This window comes from Capricornis sumatraensis, chromosome 6, assembly GCF_032405125.1.
Source record: "Capricornis sumatraensis isolate serow.1 chromosome 6, serow.2, whole genome shotgun sequence".
NCBI classification, from domain to species: Eukaryota; Metazoa; Chordata; class Mammalia; order Artiodactyla; family Bovidae; genus Capricornis; species Capricornis sumatraensis.
In genome coordinates this window covers 68,454,867-68,469,930 of record NC_091074.1, presented here as the reverse complement: position 1 = coordinate 68,469,930, position 15,064 = coordinate 68,454,867, and the positions used below count along the sequence as shown (strand labels likewise).

The 15,064-nt window shown below is 44.7% G+C and overlaps 1 protein-coding gene across 3 annotated transcripts in view; it reads left to right on the top strand.

The window, feature by feature from the left end:
• The window catches only part of GNE (glucosamine (UDP-N-acetyl)-2-epimerase/N-acetylmannosamine kinase), a 39,259-nt gene extending 27,265 nt beyond the window's left edge, over nt 1-11,994 (top strand). For 2 of the 3 annotated variants that reach the window (XM_068973719.1, XM_068973716.1), the window contains 5 exons: nt 1,246-1,375; nt 1,709-1,930; nt 4,819-5,001; nt 7,736-7,852; nt 9,398-11,994. In XM_068973719.1, coding sequence (XP_068829820.1) covers nt 1,246-1,375; nt 1,709-1,930; nt 4,819-5,001; nt 7,736-7,852; nt 9,398-9,633 — 888 coding nt within the window. In that variant the 3' untranslated portion in view covers nt 9,634-11,994. The remainder of the gene's footprint in view (nt 1-1,245; nt 1,376-1,708; nt 1,931-4,818; nt 5,002-7,735; nt 7,853-9,397) is intronic. The other variant, XM_068973717.1, reaches the window with a different exon arrangement.
• Nucleotides 11,995-15,064: the final 3,070 nt, after the last annotated feature.

Here is a 15,064-nt window from a genome sequence, read left to right as displayed (position 1 = left end):
ATAGATGCCAGTCTCTGGGGGTAGGGACCAGGCATCAATATTTGTTCAAAGCTGTCCAGGTGATTCTGATGCACAGTGAAGGTCAAGAAGCACAATGAGGTTTATTTTTAATGACAATCATTAGTGACAGTTTTAACCCTTGTAAATGGATAAAAAGCCATTAATTGGCCTCCCTGGTTGCTCAGTGGATAAGAATCCACCTGCCAATGCAGGAGACATGGGTTTGATCCCTGCTTTGGGAAGACCCCACATGCCAGAGCAGCTAAGCCTGTGCACCACAACTATTTAGACTGTGCTCTAGAGCCCGGGAGCTGCAACTACTGAAGCCCTTATAGCGCCCTAGAGCCTGTGTTCTGCAGCAAGCCACCGCAACGAGAAGCCCCTGCACCACAACTAGGGAAAAAGCCCACTCAGCCATGAAGACCCAGCACAGCCAAAAATAAAAAAAAAATTTTTTTTAAGTCATTAGTAACAGAAGAATGGAAAAAGAGATCATATTTAGAACAACATAACCTCTAAGAAAAATCTAAACCAGAAAACTATGTGACCTATATAAAGAACATCTAAAAACTATAAAATAGAAAGCCTTGAAAAATCTCCTGGATGGGAGTGCTGAGTATTTTTTAAATGCCAGGAGTTTCCAAATTGAATTGAGTTTAACATAATTTTAGTCAACATTTCAGTGAGGCTTTTTAAAGTTTAACAACATTATTCTGAAATTTACTTAGAAGACACAAGTGGGAAGAGCACAGAAAAAAAAAATTTAAAAACAAGAATAATTAGGAGGGACTATGCCTGATTGGTATTGAAACATGTCACCAAGCACTGTAATTTAATAAACACCATGGTTCGATACCATTATTGGCTTCAGTTATAGGAGATGATTAAAGTTTACTTGGCATTTTTATTTAATTGCTTCAGTATTTAAACAAGGGAATTTTATCAACCTGAAAGAGTAAAATATGACCTTTCAGTGAAGATGCGGATTAGCCAGAAGAGAGGGCCCATCTGGTTGGCTGTGGAGTTGTCACTGCTTCAGTGGCCATATGCCAGGTTGGCTTCCTGGAAACTAGTTGGGTGTAACCAAGGGCTGGCCCAAGCCAGCAGGGGCTCTCTTCCCAAGCAGTCATCTGAGTCTGCAGTACTATGCTAAAGCAATGTCTGATTTATCATGATAATGGTCAGAGATTCACTGTATACTCCTCAGCTAAGACCAGTGAGACAGATCTGGTTTTTCTCTTTCAGGGTGAAATAGTTAAGAAGTATACTCAGTTCAACCCTAGAACGTATGAAGAGAGGATTAATTTAATCCTACAGATGTGTGTAGAAGCCGCAGCAGAAGCTGTAAAACTGAACTGCAGAATTTTGGGAGTAGGTGAGATTGTGAATTACATATCCAAGCATGTTCATTCCCATATACAAAGTTTGCTAAGTTCTGATGCATGACACGGAACATCAGGTCACTGTTGTGTGTGTAGATGGCTCCAGTCCTGTTTGTGGGCCCTCAGCAAACACTGTGAAAAGTATTGATGGAACTGTCAGTCTATGGGGAGGCACAGGTTTAGCCTTACATTACCTTGCAGTCCTTGGTAATGTTTGTTTTAGGAGATCTTGGGTGAATAGTTTGTGTTCTAAGCCCAGAAAGCTAGCATAGTCTTCTGAGATTGCTCAACAGAATTATTTTCCTTGTGTTTGTCGTGGAGCTCAGGCATTTCCACAGGTGGCCGTGTAAATCCTCGGGAAGGAATTGTGCTGCATTCAACCAAACTGATTCAAGAATGGAACTCCGTGGACCTCAGAAGCCCCCTGTCTGACACTTTGCATCTCCCTGTGTGGGTAGACAATGATGGCAACTGTGCTGCCCTGGCAGAAAGGAAATTTGGCCAAGGAAAAGGCCTTGAAAACTTTGTGACACTTATCACAGGCACAGGTAAGAATAGAGAAGGCTGCTTCGGATCTCGGTGTGTGTTGGGCACGTGCCTTTACCTTCAGGCAGTTTTCACCTTCCCTTCCTGCTTCAGTAAGGCCTGAAGGTGAGAGCTGAGAATACCCAGGTCTTTTCTGAGCATGTGCCCGGCCCTGGGCGTGAATGTGACCTTCTAAATTGCCAGGAACTGTCAGAGCTCTTCAAAGCCCTTATTCCGCAGAGCTTCTCATTGCTAGTTCCCCAGCCTTTCTTCCCACTCTCTTTGGTTAGTATATTGTTTGTCACAACTATCATCCATTGCCTTAAGCAGTAGAAACTAGTAAGTATATCTTGCCTTTAAATGTCTTTGACAAGTGCCCCCCGGGTAGCCTCTCAGCCCTTTGAGCTAGAGAGTTCTGAGGAGGATGAGATAAAGACCAGCCCTTTGAGCTAGTCCTCCAGGAACCACCAAGCAGGTCTAAACAAACCACCACAGTGTTTTGAGAATAGTTCATTCTCCTCCCTCCAGTTACTCATGGCCATCACCAAGCTGGGAGGTGAAGGGTAGGGGTGATGGGACCAGAAAATGCCAGAAATCTCTAAGATTCAGCTGTTTTCTCTCAATTCCCATTTGCTGTAAATGTTTGGTTAGTTTCCAGAGTTCCAAAAAAAGTTGATTCTGACAGTTTTTGCTGGTTTATCACTGCTTTAGTGGAGGGGTGGACTTCTGGACTTCCTTCTTTGTCACTTCTGCTGATGTTCCAATTCATTTTTTAAATGAGGAAACGGATTCAGCGAGTCAGTGTTGGAGGCAACACTTGGTCTCACATTTCTCCCTTCAAACCCTGTGTGCTCTTCAACTCCACGTCAGACTCCCTCCACGTCAGACTCCCTCCCTAAACGGATCACACACTTAGTCTCAGCCACAGTTTAACAGCTTGGATATCATTTCCTAGTTCAGAGGAGTACAAGCTTAGTCACTTCAGTCGTGTCCGACTCTGCGACCCTAGGGGCCATGGCCTGCCAGGCTCCTCTGTCCATGGGATTCTCCAGGGAAGAATACTCGAGTGGGTTGCCATTTCCTTCTCCAGTAATAACCTGCAAATTAGAGGAGTGCAGATTGAGGAGTAGGTGCTACAGAAAGTAAGAGAGGGCAGCTCTAAAATGCAACACCTATTAAGGCCAAATGCCCTTTCTAACTCCTCAGCTCCATGACAAAAAAAATTCACTGATATTCATAATTATTGAATCATACATTTTTAGACAAGGTGGCATTAAGAAGAGCCAAAACTATTTAATATTCTAAGAAAGTGAAAGTGAAGTCGCTCAGTCGTGTCCGACTCTTTGCGACCCGTGGACTGTAGCCCACCAAGCTCCTCCGTCCATGGGATTCTCCAGGCAAGAATACTGGAGTGGGTTGCCATTTCCTTCTCCAGGGGATCTTCCCAACCCAGGGGTCGAACCCAGGTCTCCCACATTGCAGGCAGACGCTTTAACCTCTGCACCACCAGGGAAGCCCTTAAATACAAGAATACAGTCTCTCAGAAAACCTCCTATAGAGACACAGAACTTCAGATCCAAGTACTAACATCAAAGATTTCAAGGGAGGAAAGGAAGCCAGGTTGAAAGAAGCGGAGGAGGCGGGAGAGAGGGGGCAAAAGGGGTGGCCTCACAGACATCTCCTGCCACCTACAGATGCCCAGGCGTCATGGGACTTTTCCCTGGGCCTCCAGAGAAGGGAGGACTGGAACTCAGCCCTACCAGAAATCAGACCAGACCAGAACCAGAATTCGAGTTCTCTGCCAAGAGAAGGTGATCAGTCTCCAACCCTCAGCTCAGGCTAAGGGCCCTTTGACCAGATTCCTGCATCCAGGACTGGGGGACTAGAAAAACAGGGAAGGATAGGAAGGGTTAAGGAGAGGAAAGAGAGAGGGAAGGGGAGAGACGTCAATAAAGTCTCTTGTTCCTTACCAGTCAGGGCACTCTGGCCAGTTGTCCACATCAGGAGGAGACCAGGGACAAAAGGGTCCCAGTTGCGGCCGCTGGGTCTGGTCCATTTGCAGGCAAGCTGGCCCCTGAGTACCCCGAGTGGTCAGGATGTCAGTCGCAGCGAAGAAGAGTCCGCGCCAGAGTTGCCATTTGTTGCAGGAAGAGGGACCCCTTCCAGGGCCCGAAACCGGGCTCTCGTCTAATACTCGGAAATGAGTTGTCCGAGGAGATACATGTGCTGACAAAGCAAAAGATTTTATTGGGAAAGGGCACCCGGGTGGAGAGCAGTAGGGTAAGGAAACCCAGGAGAACTGCTCTGTTTAAGAAAGCAGGTGTTTAAAAAAAAAAAAAAAAAAGCAGGTGGTATATGAAACCTTTTAAAAAGATTATCTTATCTCGCATTTCCCCCAAAGCAGAGCCTGAGGCAAGGAGTTTGGTGTGGGTACTTTATTTTGGAGGTGATTCTGAGACACAGGACTGAGGCGGTGGGAAGAGTGGAGCAGAGCAGAACCACTAGAAGATGCATTATCAAAGCTACCTTGGAAGCCTGTAGAATCCACCCAGAGCTGCCCACTACATCTGTTGGCTCCTGTCTCTCCTTGTTGAAGGTTGCCTCTGGGCAACGTGCTCCCATGGCTGCTGGCTCTTACTTGAGTGCCAGAGAAGACCTTGGTGAGAACCAAGCTGAAATCACAGTGATTCCAAGCAGATGCAACACAGGGCATCAGAGGATCACTAAACATTTCCATCCAAAAGGATTCCAGATGAAGTTTTGGTACTTGGTCAAGTTTTAGCTATTTAAGGAAGTAGGCACCATACAGGACCTCACATTCCAAAGTCTGCTAACAGAGGAGGCATCGCCGTAGCTCAGGTTTCTGTTTCAGGTGCAGAGCCACTTCAGTGATTGTCGTCTCTCACTATAGGAATCGGCGGGGGGATCGTCCACCAGCATGAACTGATCCACGGCAGCTCCTTCTGTGCTGCAGAGCTTGGCCACATTGTGGTGTCCCTGGATGGGCCTGACTGTTCCTGTGGAAGCCACGGGTGTATTGAAGCATATGCCTCTGGAATGGCCTTGCAGAGGGAAGCAAAAAAGCTACATGATGGTGGGTTTCTTTCATCTGAGGGATAAATAGCCAAGTGGTAGATATTTTCAAAGTAAATATTCCAAAAAGAGCTGAATGCTGGAAGCCAGAACTTTCAAGCTTTTCACTCTCTAGAGGAAAATCAGGACTCCGCATACTGAAGCTCAAAGCCTCTCTGGTACTGACCCCTATTAACACTCTTCCTCTCCAGCAGTGGACAGGGACTAGGGTCTTGAGCTCCAGGAGAGCAGGGGAGATTTCTTTCATTTTTGTCTTCTCAACCCCTAGCACAGGTTGGGTATCTTAATACAGATTTAATGGAGAAGTAAATGGATAAACATACAGTTTTTCAAGTCTGAGCGGTCTTTTGAATTACAGTTGTTTCTGGACATGTTATAAATATCAGGATGGTTTCCAGTCTAATGTAAAAGGGAATCATTTAATATCATTATAATATGGTGTGTTGAGTGCAATGAGAATGATGGCCAAGGAACATACACGCATCTAGGAAGGACACCAGTGTCCCCTCCCTGCCCTCTCCATACAGGGAAGGGAGCATTGGGCTGTCTAGTGGAAAGTCAGAGGGTAAATAGAATGACTGAGGCAAGTTCAGATGAGCCAGGCAGCACTTCCAAGCATAGGAAACAGAGGTGGTGTTGCATAAGGGCAAGGCAGCGTATAGTGTAGCCAGAGGTTTGCCAGGACCAGCAGCTAATGGAGAAGCCACTAAAAAACTTTAGGGAAAAGACAGATCTGAATTTTAGGTTGTTCACAAAACTTGTTTTCTAGGAAGACAATGATAGTTGAGTGGAGGATGGCTTTAAGGGGGACAGTGTTCTGTATGACTTGCAGTTCTCTGGCTGGGTAACTGTGGTTGGGAAGCTAAGAGAAGGACTAGAGTCTGGCAGAAGATGATGGTTGGGAACCAGTGGGATGTGCAGGAGCAATGCACAGAAGGCAGCTGGCTACAGGGATCTGATGCTCAGGAGAGGTGACGGGGCTGGACTTGGAATCCTTGGCATTGAGGTAGTTATTAAGCGTGTGAATGAGCCTTGGAGTGAGATGAACTGAGGGTGGAATCCTGTGAAACATCAGTACTGGTAGGCAGGGAGGAAAACCAGGAAAGGGTAAAGCCACAGGAACCAAAGAGGGAGTGGTTCAGGGAGAGAGTGGAGGGTAGTGTCAAGTGCTGAGCAGAAGGCAACCAGCAAGTTCACTGGTTTGACCCTGAGGAAGGACCCCAATTGAAGCCATGAAAACAGTGTTGATTTTCCACCTCATTTTTATCATCAACCCCACTAAGAAGTCTAAATGCTTAGACACTTTTTCCTAGTCATACCACCCCATGAAACTTGAATACCACAGAAACGTTGGTTATTTAAGTATTCTCTGTATAAAATTTTTTTGCCCCTAAAGATCAGTTTTTGCCCCCATGGGGATAAATGCTCATCTTAAAGAAAGAAGTTTGGTCAGGTAGTGGGAGCAGAAAACTAACTACCCTGACTAGGAGGGAAGAATGCCTTGAGGGCGAGGCATCTGGGTGCCCGCACGGGCGGAGAGGAGACAGCGAGGGTGCAAGGAGATGTGGGAGCAGAAGTGGGGGTTGAGAACCCAGGAGAGGATCGGAGAGGGGCCCGTACAAGGCCCTGGGGCAGCAGGGAGGAGTGAGCTGCAAAGCCCAGGTGGGGGGGTGTGAAAACACAGGAGAGGATCGGAGAGGGGCCCGTACAGGCTCTGGGGAGGCAGGGAGGAGGGAGCTGCAAAGCCCAGGTGGGGGGGTGTGAAAACACAGGAGAGGATCGGAGAGGGGCCCGTATAGGCCCTGGGGAGGCAGGGAGGAGGGAGCTGCAAAGCCCAGGTGGGGGGTGCGAGAACACAGCCCTGTTTAGAGGCAGGGGCAGAAGAGTAAAGGGAGTTCCTGCCTGGAGGTGTCCTCTCCCTAAGAGGCCAGAGATGTTGACAGTGGGGGCAGGGAGAGACAGTCTGAGGAGATGAAGGCTGAGAAGGGCCCTGAAGGGGACTGGCAGAGTGGGCAGGGCAGCTGTGAGGGCCCCTGAAGATAGGAAGCCCCCAGCTTTTGTCTAGGTAACCGTGTTCTTGGTTGGGATTTTTTCCCATCAGAGATGGAGTAACAGCCGATGAGGAGGGAGAGTGATCTAGGTTGGTGATTCGGCAGTGTCAGGGCAGAGGACAGGGACTGTAGATAACAGGAATACTACATTCATTTAGCATTTCCTCTGGCCAGCACTTGGAATCCTGCTAGGGTAGGTATCGTTACCCTAGTCTTCGAAGAGAAGCGCGTGGAGGTGACGCGTGTGGGCAGGGTAGTGCAGCCAGCGGGGGCGGAGCTGACAGCTGAACCCAGGTCCCTCAGCTCCGGAGGCGCTGGGCCTTCCTGCTGCTGTGGGGCCCTGGCAGCAGCCTTGCATCTCAGCTAGACAAGGAAGGAGATGAATGCAGAGGAGTGCTGGTAATTTGCAGGAAAAAACACTTCTTGACTGTTTAATACGGAATGGAGAAGCGAGGGAGGGTTTTCTAGTTAAAGAAGTTTTGGATGATGTATAACCAGGCAGCAAAGGCTTCTTTGGCAGATGTAGTATATGGATATTTATGATGACTGCAAAGTGCGAAAAAAGATGATCATCTTCCCACTTGGGGGCCTGCTGCCCACAGACACAGTTCTAAGTGTGGCCTTCCCACGGGGCTGCCGCAGCTTGTGAATGACTGCTGCTCCTTCTCGCCTCTGCCCAAACAGAAGACCAGCTCTTAGTGGAAGGGATGTCAGTGCCAAAAGATGAAGCTGTGGGCGCACTCCATCTTATCCAGGCTGCAAAACTCGGCAACGCGAAGGCCCAGAGCATCTTGAGAACAGGTGAGCACACAGCTCTGGGCAGCTCTGCCTGGGGGCAGCCCGGAGCTCCCGCAGGTGCCCAGCTGGCCTCAGGACCAGTGCTCCGTCATGTCTGTCCAGAGGTAATTTTTCTGCTTACTGAGGCAACAAGGAATTGCATTCAAGGTATTTGGTAGCACTGCCTTTCTATTTTTTAATTGGAGTATAAATGCTTTACAGTGTTGCATCACTTCCTGCTGTACAACTATCAATCAGCTCTAAGTACATAAACATATATCCCACGTCCCCCATCCTCCTCTAGGTCATCACAGAGCACCAAGCTGGGCTTCCCTCCAGCTGTCTGTTTCACACATGGTAGTGTATACGTATCAATTCGTTCCACCTTCTCCCCTCCCCAACCCCGTTTCCACAGATCCATTCTCTCTGTCTGCACTTATATTCTTGCCCTGCAAATAGGTTCATCAGTACCATTTTTCTAGATTCCATATGTATATGTTAATATATGATATTTTTCTCTTTCTGACCTCACTCTGTATGACAGACTCTAGGTTCATTCACATCACTACAACTGACTCAATTTAGTTCCTTTTTATGGCTGAGTAATATTCCATTATATTTATGTGCCACAATTTCTCTATCCATTCATCCACTGATGGACATCTAGGTTGCTTCCACATCCTGGCTGTTGTAAATAGTGCTGCGGGGAACACTGGGGTACATGTGTCTTTCCGAGTATGGTTTTCTCAGGGTGTATGCCCAGTAGTGGGATTGCTGGGTCATGTGGTAGTTTTATTTTTAGTCTTTAAGGAACTTGCACTGTTCTCCATATTTAATTTTTTAAAGACCTTCCTTACTGTTCTCTGTAGTGGTTGTATCAATCTATTCCCACCAACAGTGCAAGAAGATTTCCTTTTCTCCACACCCTCTCCAGCATTTATTGTTTGTAGATTTTTTGATGATGGCCATTCTGACTGGTGTGAGGTGACACCTCATTGTAGTTTTGATTTGCATTCTGTAGTGATGCTGAGCATTTTCTTGTGGGCTCACTGTCCATCTGTATGTCGTCTTTGGAGAAATGTCTGTCTAGGTCTTGTGCCCATTTTCTGATCGGGTCATGTGTGGCACTGTCTCCTGCTCCCTTTTGTGTGTCGGGTCTTCGGTGCTGCTCGGGCTCTCTCTAGTTGCAGTGAGGCTTTTCACTGCAGTGGCTTCTCTTGAAGTGCGGGCTCTAGGGCACACGGGCTTCAGCAGTGGCAGTGCATGGGCTTAGCAGTTGTGGCTTACGGGCTCTAGAGCACAGGCTCAGTAGTTGTGGCACAGGGGCCTAGCTGCCCTGTGGCGTGTGGAATTTTCCCAGATCAGGGATCGAACTTGTGTCCCCTGCACTGGCAGGCGGATTCTTAACCATCAGATCACCAGGAAAGTCCATAAAGAGCTTTAAAAGCACTACTTCCCATGAGGCTGTATAGGTGAACTATTCCTGGCTAGTGCCCTTTTTCACATTCCTCTTTGACTTTGGATTGGGCTCTCTCCCAAGAACTTATTTTAATTTTTGTTTTCCTGTAGCTGGAACGGCTTTAGGTCTTGGGGTTGTGAACATCCTCCACACTATGAATCCTTCCCTTGTGATCCTCTCTGGAGTCCTAGCCAGTCACTACATCCACACTGTCAAAGACGTCATCCGCCAGCAAGCCTTGTCCTCGGTTCAGGACGTGGACGTGGTGGTTTCAGATTTGGTGGAACCTGCTCTGCTCGGCGCCGCCAGCATGGTTCTGGACTACACGACTCGCAGGATCTACTAGGCCTCCCAGGAATGCACGAGGACAGAGACTCGAGAGCTCCTTGGTGGAATCAGGTTGTCTTCTAGATGAGCACTGGCAGGTGACTACGGCAGAGAAGTTTTTGCTTTTAGTCTCCTCTTCCAAAGTCAGTTTTCCCAACCTGATTTTGTAGATGCTGCTCCTCCTGGGGTTATTTAAGCTCAAACCTTGTCATACTCTTCTGTGCCAAAAGGAGCTACAACAGTAGCCAAGGACGCCTTAGGACTCCATTTACTAGATGTACCACTCAGACCTGCAGGCCTTGCTTGGGGTGGGACCTTGATACTGGAGTTTTGAGTTATTAATCCTTCCTCCTCTGACCCTAAATTCAGAACACAGAAAGGGATCCAGTCAGGGAATGGAAGGAAATCTCACCACGAAAGGCTTAAGTAAACTCTTAAAAAGCAGTTTTATTGAGGTATTTTTTTAAGTGCACAATTTGGTAAGTTTTGACATCTATATGAAATCATGGCCACAATCAAGACATCAGGCGTATCTCTCACTGCTGTACATTACTTGCTGAAAGATGTCATTTGCTATTACTCTCTCAGAATCTTGAGCAACTGTAGATCAGAGGTCTGAATTACAGTGGCCTTAGTGACCTTGTCCTTATCTTCTTAAGGACCGCTGAGAAGCCACTAGGACTTACAGTCTCTGAAAGATTAACCATCCCAGAAGGATCTTTGCTACTGAGAACAGACACGTCTCTCTCCAGTAGCTTTTCACATTGTGTTGAATATGACTGGAGTACTGATAAATGCAGTGTTTATTGTGTGTTATATACCTAGAGCCCTGGTGGCTCAGACTTACCATCTGCCTACAATGCGTCTGCCTACAAAGCGGGAGACCTGGGTTCAATCCCTAGGTCGGGGAGATCTCCTGGAGAAGGAAATGGCAACCCACTCCAGTATTCTTGCCTGGAGAATCCCATGGATGGAGAAGCCTGGGAGGCTACGGTCCACGGGGTCGTGAAGAGTCAGACATGACTGAGCGACTTCACTTTTGCCTAGAGCCCACATCTGTGAATCTGGATTCTGGCTAAGTGAGATTCCATGTTTGTATTGGTGTCAAGATGCAGAGGCCAAGGTTCTTGCTATCAATTTCAACCTGGAAGAAATACTAATAGCCACCACTTATTAAGTGCCTATTGTGTACCAGGCTCTGAACTTGGTGCTTCATATACATTATTCTAAATTCTCACAACCAGTAAGGTAGGTGTTTTAATTCCCATTTTATAGAGCCCCAAACTAAGTCTTTAAGTGGTGTGCCTAGAACCACATGGCTAATGAGTCTTAAAGATAAGGTTTGAGGCAGGTCCCTCTGTGCTTTTTCTGCTAAGCTACACAACCTCTAGTAATATCAAAATCTTCCAAAGTGCAAATACATTCTGATTTACTCCAGGCTACCAAAAGCTTTCACAAGAATATCTCAGTAGCAAATGAACTGATTTATCCTTGACACTCTCTCTCAGTGGTGAATTTAATAAAATATTCTTGTATGCTGTGGAAATTTTGCCAATATAGTATTTCGTCTAGTGACAGGTTTTTATGGGTACTTTTAAACAATCTATAAATTAGCATATGTTTTTCAGATTTATTATTTTAGGAAAACCTGAAGGTTTCTACAACATATTATTTCACTTGTTCACATGTAAAGGAATCAAGATTGTATTTGAATTCCTTCCTTCCTGGTGGGTTAATGTGAAAAGATAGGCTGGCTGATTCCTAGAACTCTGTCAGCTCTGAAATAATCTCCAGGTCCTGGCTGAAACATTCCATGCTGATTCCTGGGAAGGGAGCTTGCTGGCTTGGCCATCAGCGTCTGGGGCCAGTCTGTACTGTGAAGGGGCATCTGTTGTTCCTTGGTGAAATCTACAACTACTGTATATACCAGACAGTTGCATTGCTATCAAGTTTCATACCAAGTATTTGGAAGAATGGTACTGAATCTATAAAACCAGATCTCAGTTTTTATTAAATTCATGGAAAGGCTAATATATTCCAACATAATTATTACAACTAGCTAAAATGATCACATCTTAATTTATTTTAATGTAAATATTTTTATGTTACTGTTCTGAGCCAAATTCTAAAGAAAAAATAAATTATTTCCTTGTGGAAATTCTGACATTTTTCTATTTTGTTTTGTTCTTAATTAGCTCATTAGCTAAAAACATTTCCCTCCCCAAGAGATTTGTTATACTGCTTACTATTTGAAGGTCTTATAACTTCTTTAAGGTATTTAACATGGACTTAACAATCCCCCCAAAAAAACCTTGTTAATAGAAAGCATTGTTATATAACTTTAAAAATATATATATTGCAAAATGATCACTGCACTGTTAAGCTAACATCATCACAATCCATAGTTAAAAGTTTTTTTCCTTGTGATAAGGACTTTTAAGATTGATTTTAGTAGCAACTTTCAAATTTGCCTTATGGTGTTATCAACTATAGTCGCCATGCTGTATATTACATCCCTGTGACTTATTTTATAACTGGAAGTTTGTACCTTTTAACCCTCTACACCCATTCCCCACCTCCCAACCCCGTCTGGCAACCACCAATCTGTTCTCTGAGCTGGGTTTTGTTTTTTTGAGATTCCACGTAGCACTTAGATCATATGGTATTTGTCTTTCTTAGTCTGATGTCTTACTTATTTAGTATAATGCCCCCAGGGTCTATCCATGTTTCACAAATGGGAGGACTTCATTTTTTTTTTAATGGCTGAATACTATTGTCATCTGTATTTACACCAGATTTTATCCACTCATCTGTTGATGGACACTTAGGTTGTTTCCGTTATCTTGACTGTGTAAGTAAGGCTGCATATACTTCTTGGAGTTAAGTGCTTTTGTTTTCTTTAGATAAATACCCAGAATTGGAATTGCTGGATCATATGGGAGTTCCATTTTAAGTTTTTTGAGGACCCTCCATACTGTTTTCCATAGTGGCTGCACCAGTTTACATTCTCACCAACAGTGCGCAAGGGTTCCCTTTCTCCTCCTTCTCTCCAACACTTGTTATTTCTTGTCTTTTTGACAACAGCCATCCTAAGAAATGTGAGGTGGTATCTCATTGTGATTTTCATTTTCATGATTAATGATACTGAGCACCTTTTTCCTTTACCCATTGGCCAGCTGTATCTCTTCTTTGGATAAATGTCTGTTCAAATCCTCTGCTCATTTGTAAATTGTTTCTATGCTATTGAGTGTATGAGTTCTTCATATATTTTGGATATGAACCCCTTATTGTATGTATGATTTGTAAATATTTTCACCCTTTCAGTAAGTTGTCTTGTTGATAGTTTTCATTTTGCTCTGCAGAAGCTTTTTTGTTTGATGTAGTCCTACTAACTGACCATATACATGTGAGTTTATTTCTGGACTCTTTATTCTGTTTCGTTGATCCATGTGTCTGTTTTTATGCCAATTATTATTTTGATTACTATACTTTGTAATACGATTTGAAATCAGGGAGAGTAATGCTATCAGCTTTGTTCTTTCTCAAGATTGCTTAGGCTATTCAGGTCATTTGTATTTCCATACAAATTTCAGGACTGTTTTATTTTTGTGAACAAAATGCCATTGGAATTTTGATAGGCTACATTAAACCTTAGATTGCTTTGGATAGTACGGACATCTTAACAGTATTAATTCTTCCAGTCCATGAGCATGAAGTCTGTTTCAATTTCTTTCATTGGTGTCTAATAGTTTTTAGTGTTGGTTATATTTATTTCTAGGTATTTTATTTTTTGATGCAGTTGTAAATGGGACTGTTTTAACTTCTCTTCCTGACAATTTGTTATTAGTATACAGAAATGCAACAAATTTCTGTAATTGTTTTTATACCCTACAACTTAATTCATTTATTAGTTGTTACTGGTAACAGTTTTTAAGAGTTTAGTCATGTCATCTGCAAATAGTGACAGTTTTATTTCTTCCTTTCCAATGTAGGTTTTTTTTTTTTTTCTTGCTTAAGTGCAGGAACTAAATGCTGAGCACCACTGAGTTCTTGGACCAACTCCTTCCTTTTTATGAAGCCCCACGTGGGTACTGTAGGCATTAGAGACAATTCAAAGTTACCATTGCTGTGTAACAAATCACCTCAAAACTTAAGAGGCTTAAACAGTAATCATTTTCTCTCATGGTTTCTGTGGGTCAGAATTTTGGAAAGGCTCTACCTGGCAGTTCTGACTCGGGGCATCTCATGTGCTTGCAGTTAGGCAGTGGCTGGGGCTGGAACAGGGCTGGCCATGCATCTCTCTGCTTGTAGTTTCAGGGTCTCTCCACGTAGGCTGGTTTGGGCTTCCTCATAGCATGGTGGCCTCAGGGTGGTAGAGATTTACACATGGTGGCTTAAGGACTACCAGCTTGTTTGTTTCAATAAACCAGCCGTAAACTATGTCGCCCTTTACAACCTAGCCTTGGAAACATATAGCATTACTTCTGTCATATGATGCAGTCACCTTAATTTGGAGAAAGTCAGACTTTACTGACATAACCGCCACATCTACCTTCAAGATACCCATCCTATGTGAGACGCAAAACCAGGCCAGATGACACCATCAAGACATTATCAAAAGGTAAGCTGTCCCATGTAGAGGGTCATGGGAACTCAGGGGAAAGGAAAGGCATCACGTAAGTGGCCTTTGAGCTAGTTCTTAAACCCAACTTTTCAATGTGATCTTTTCAATGACATTAGCAAGGCCTAAAAGCAACAAATGGTTGGTGAACAGCAGCAAGCAATTGCTTGATTGCAATCTCAGGTGGCTAAAGGGGAGGAAGAGCAATAAGACCAGCAATGCAGCCCAGATCAAGGAATGCCCAACTAAGTAGCTTGGCGAGGGGAAGAGAGGCAAAAAAGTAAACACTCCTGTCCCTCCCAGACATAATTACCACATAAGAGACGACGGACTTTCCTTCTTGGCAATGGCAAGACCTAACCCTGCCCACCCACCTCCTGAGTGTGGCACTACAGTTGTTTACATCAGCCTGCATCCTGGAACTAGTATCAGGTAACTCTAGCAGATTTCTGAAATATGGTTTTATTAGTCACTCGATCCATCACCTGTAATGTGACAGGTTCTGAGAGCAAGTAGTGAACGTGCTGATGCCTGAAATGGAGCACAGCCTCCTACAGGCACCTGTTATATGGATCAGTGTGGTCCAGAATGTTCTGTGATGATGTAAATGTTCCATAGTCTGCCCTGTGCAATCCAAGTGCATCCTAACTACATGTGGCCACAGCGCATATGAAAAGGAGCTAGGGCTAGAATTGTGTTTTTAATTCTGACTGATTGATTTAAATAGCCACTGCAGCTACTGTACTGGCCAGCAAGGTCTAAATGAAGGATCTGACAACAGGAATATGAGCCAAGTGCTAGGAATGGCACAGCTCTCAGTGTGTACTAC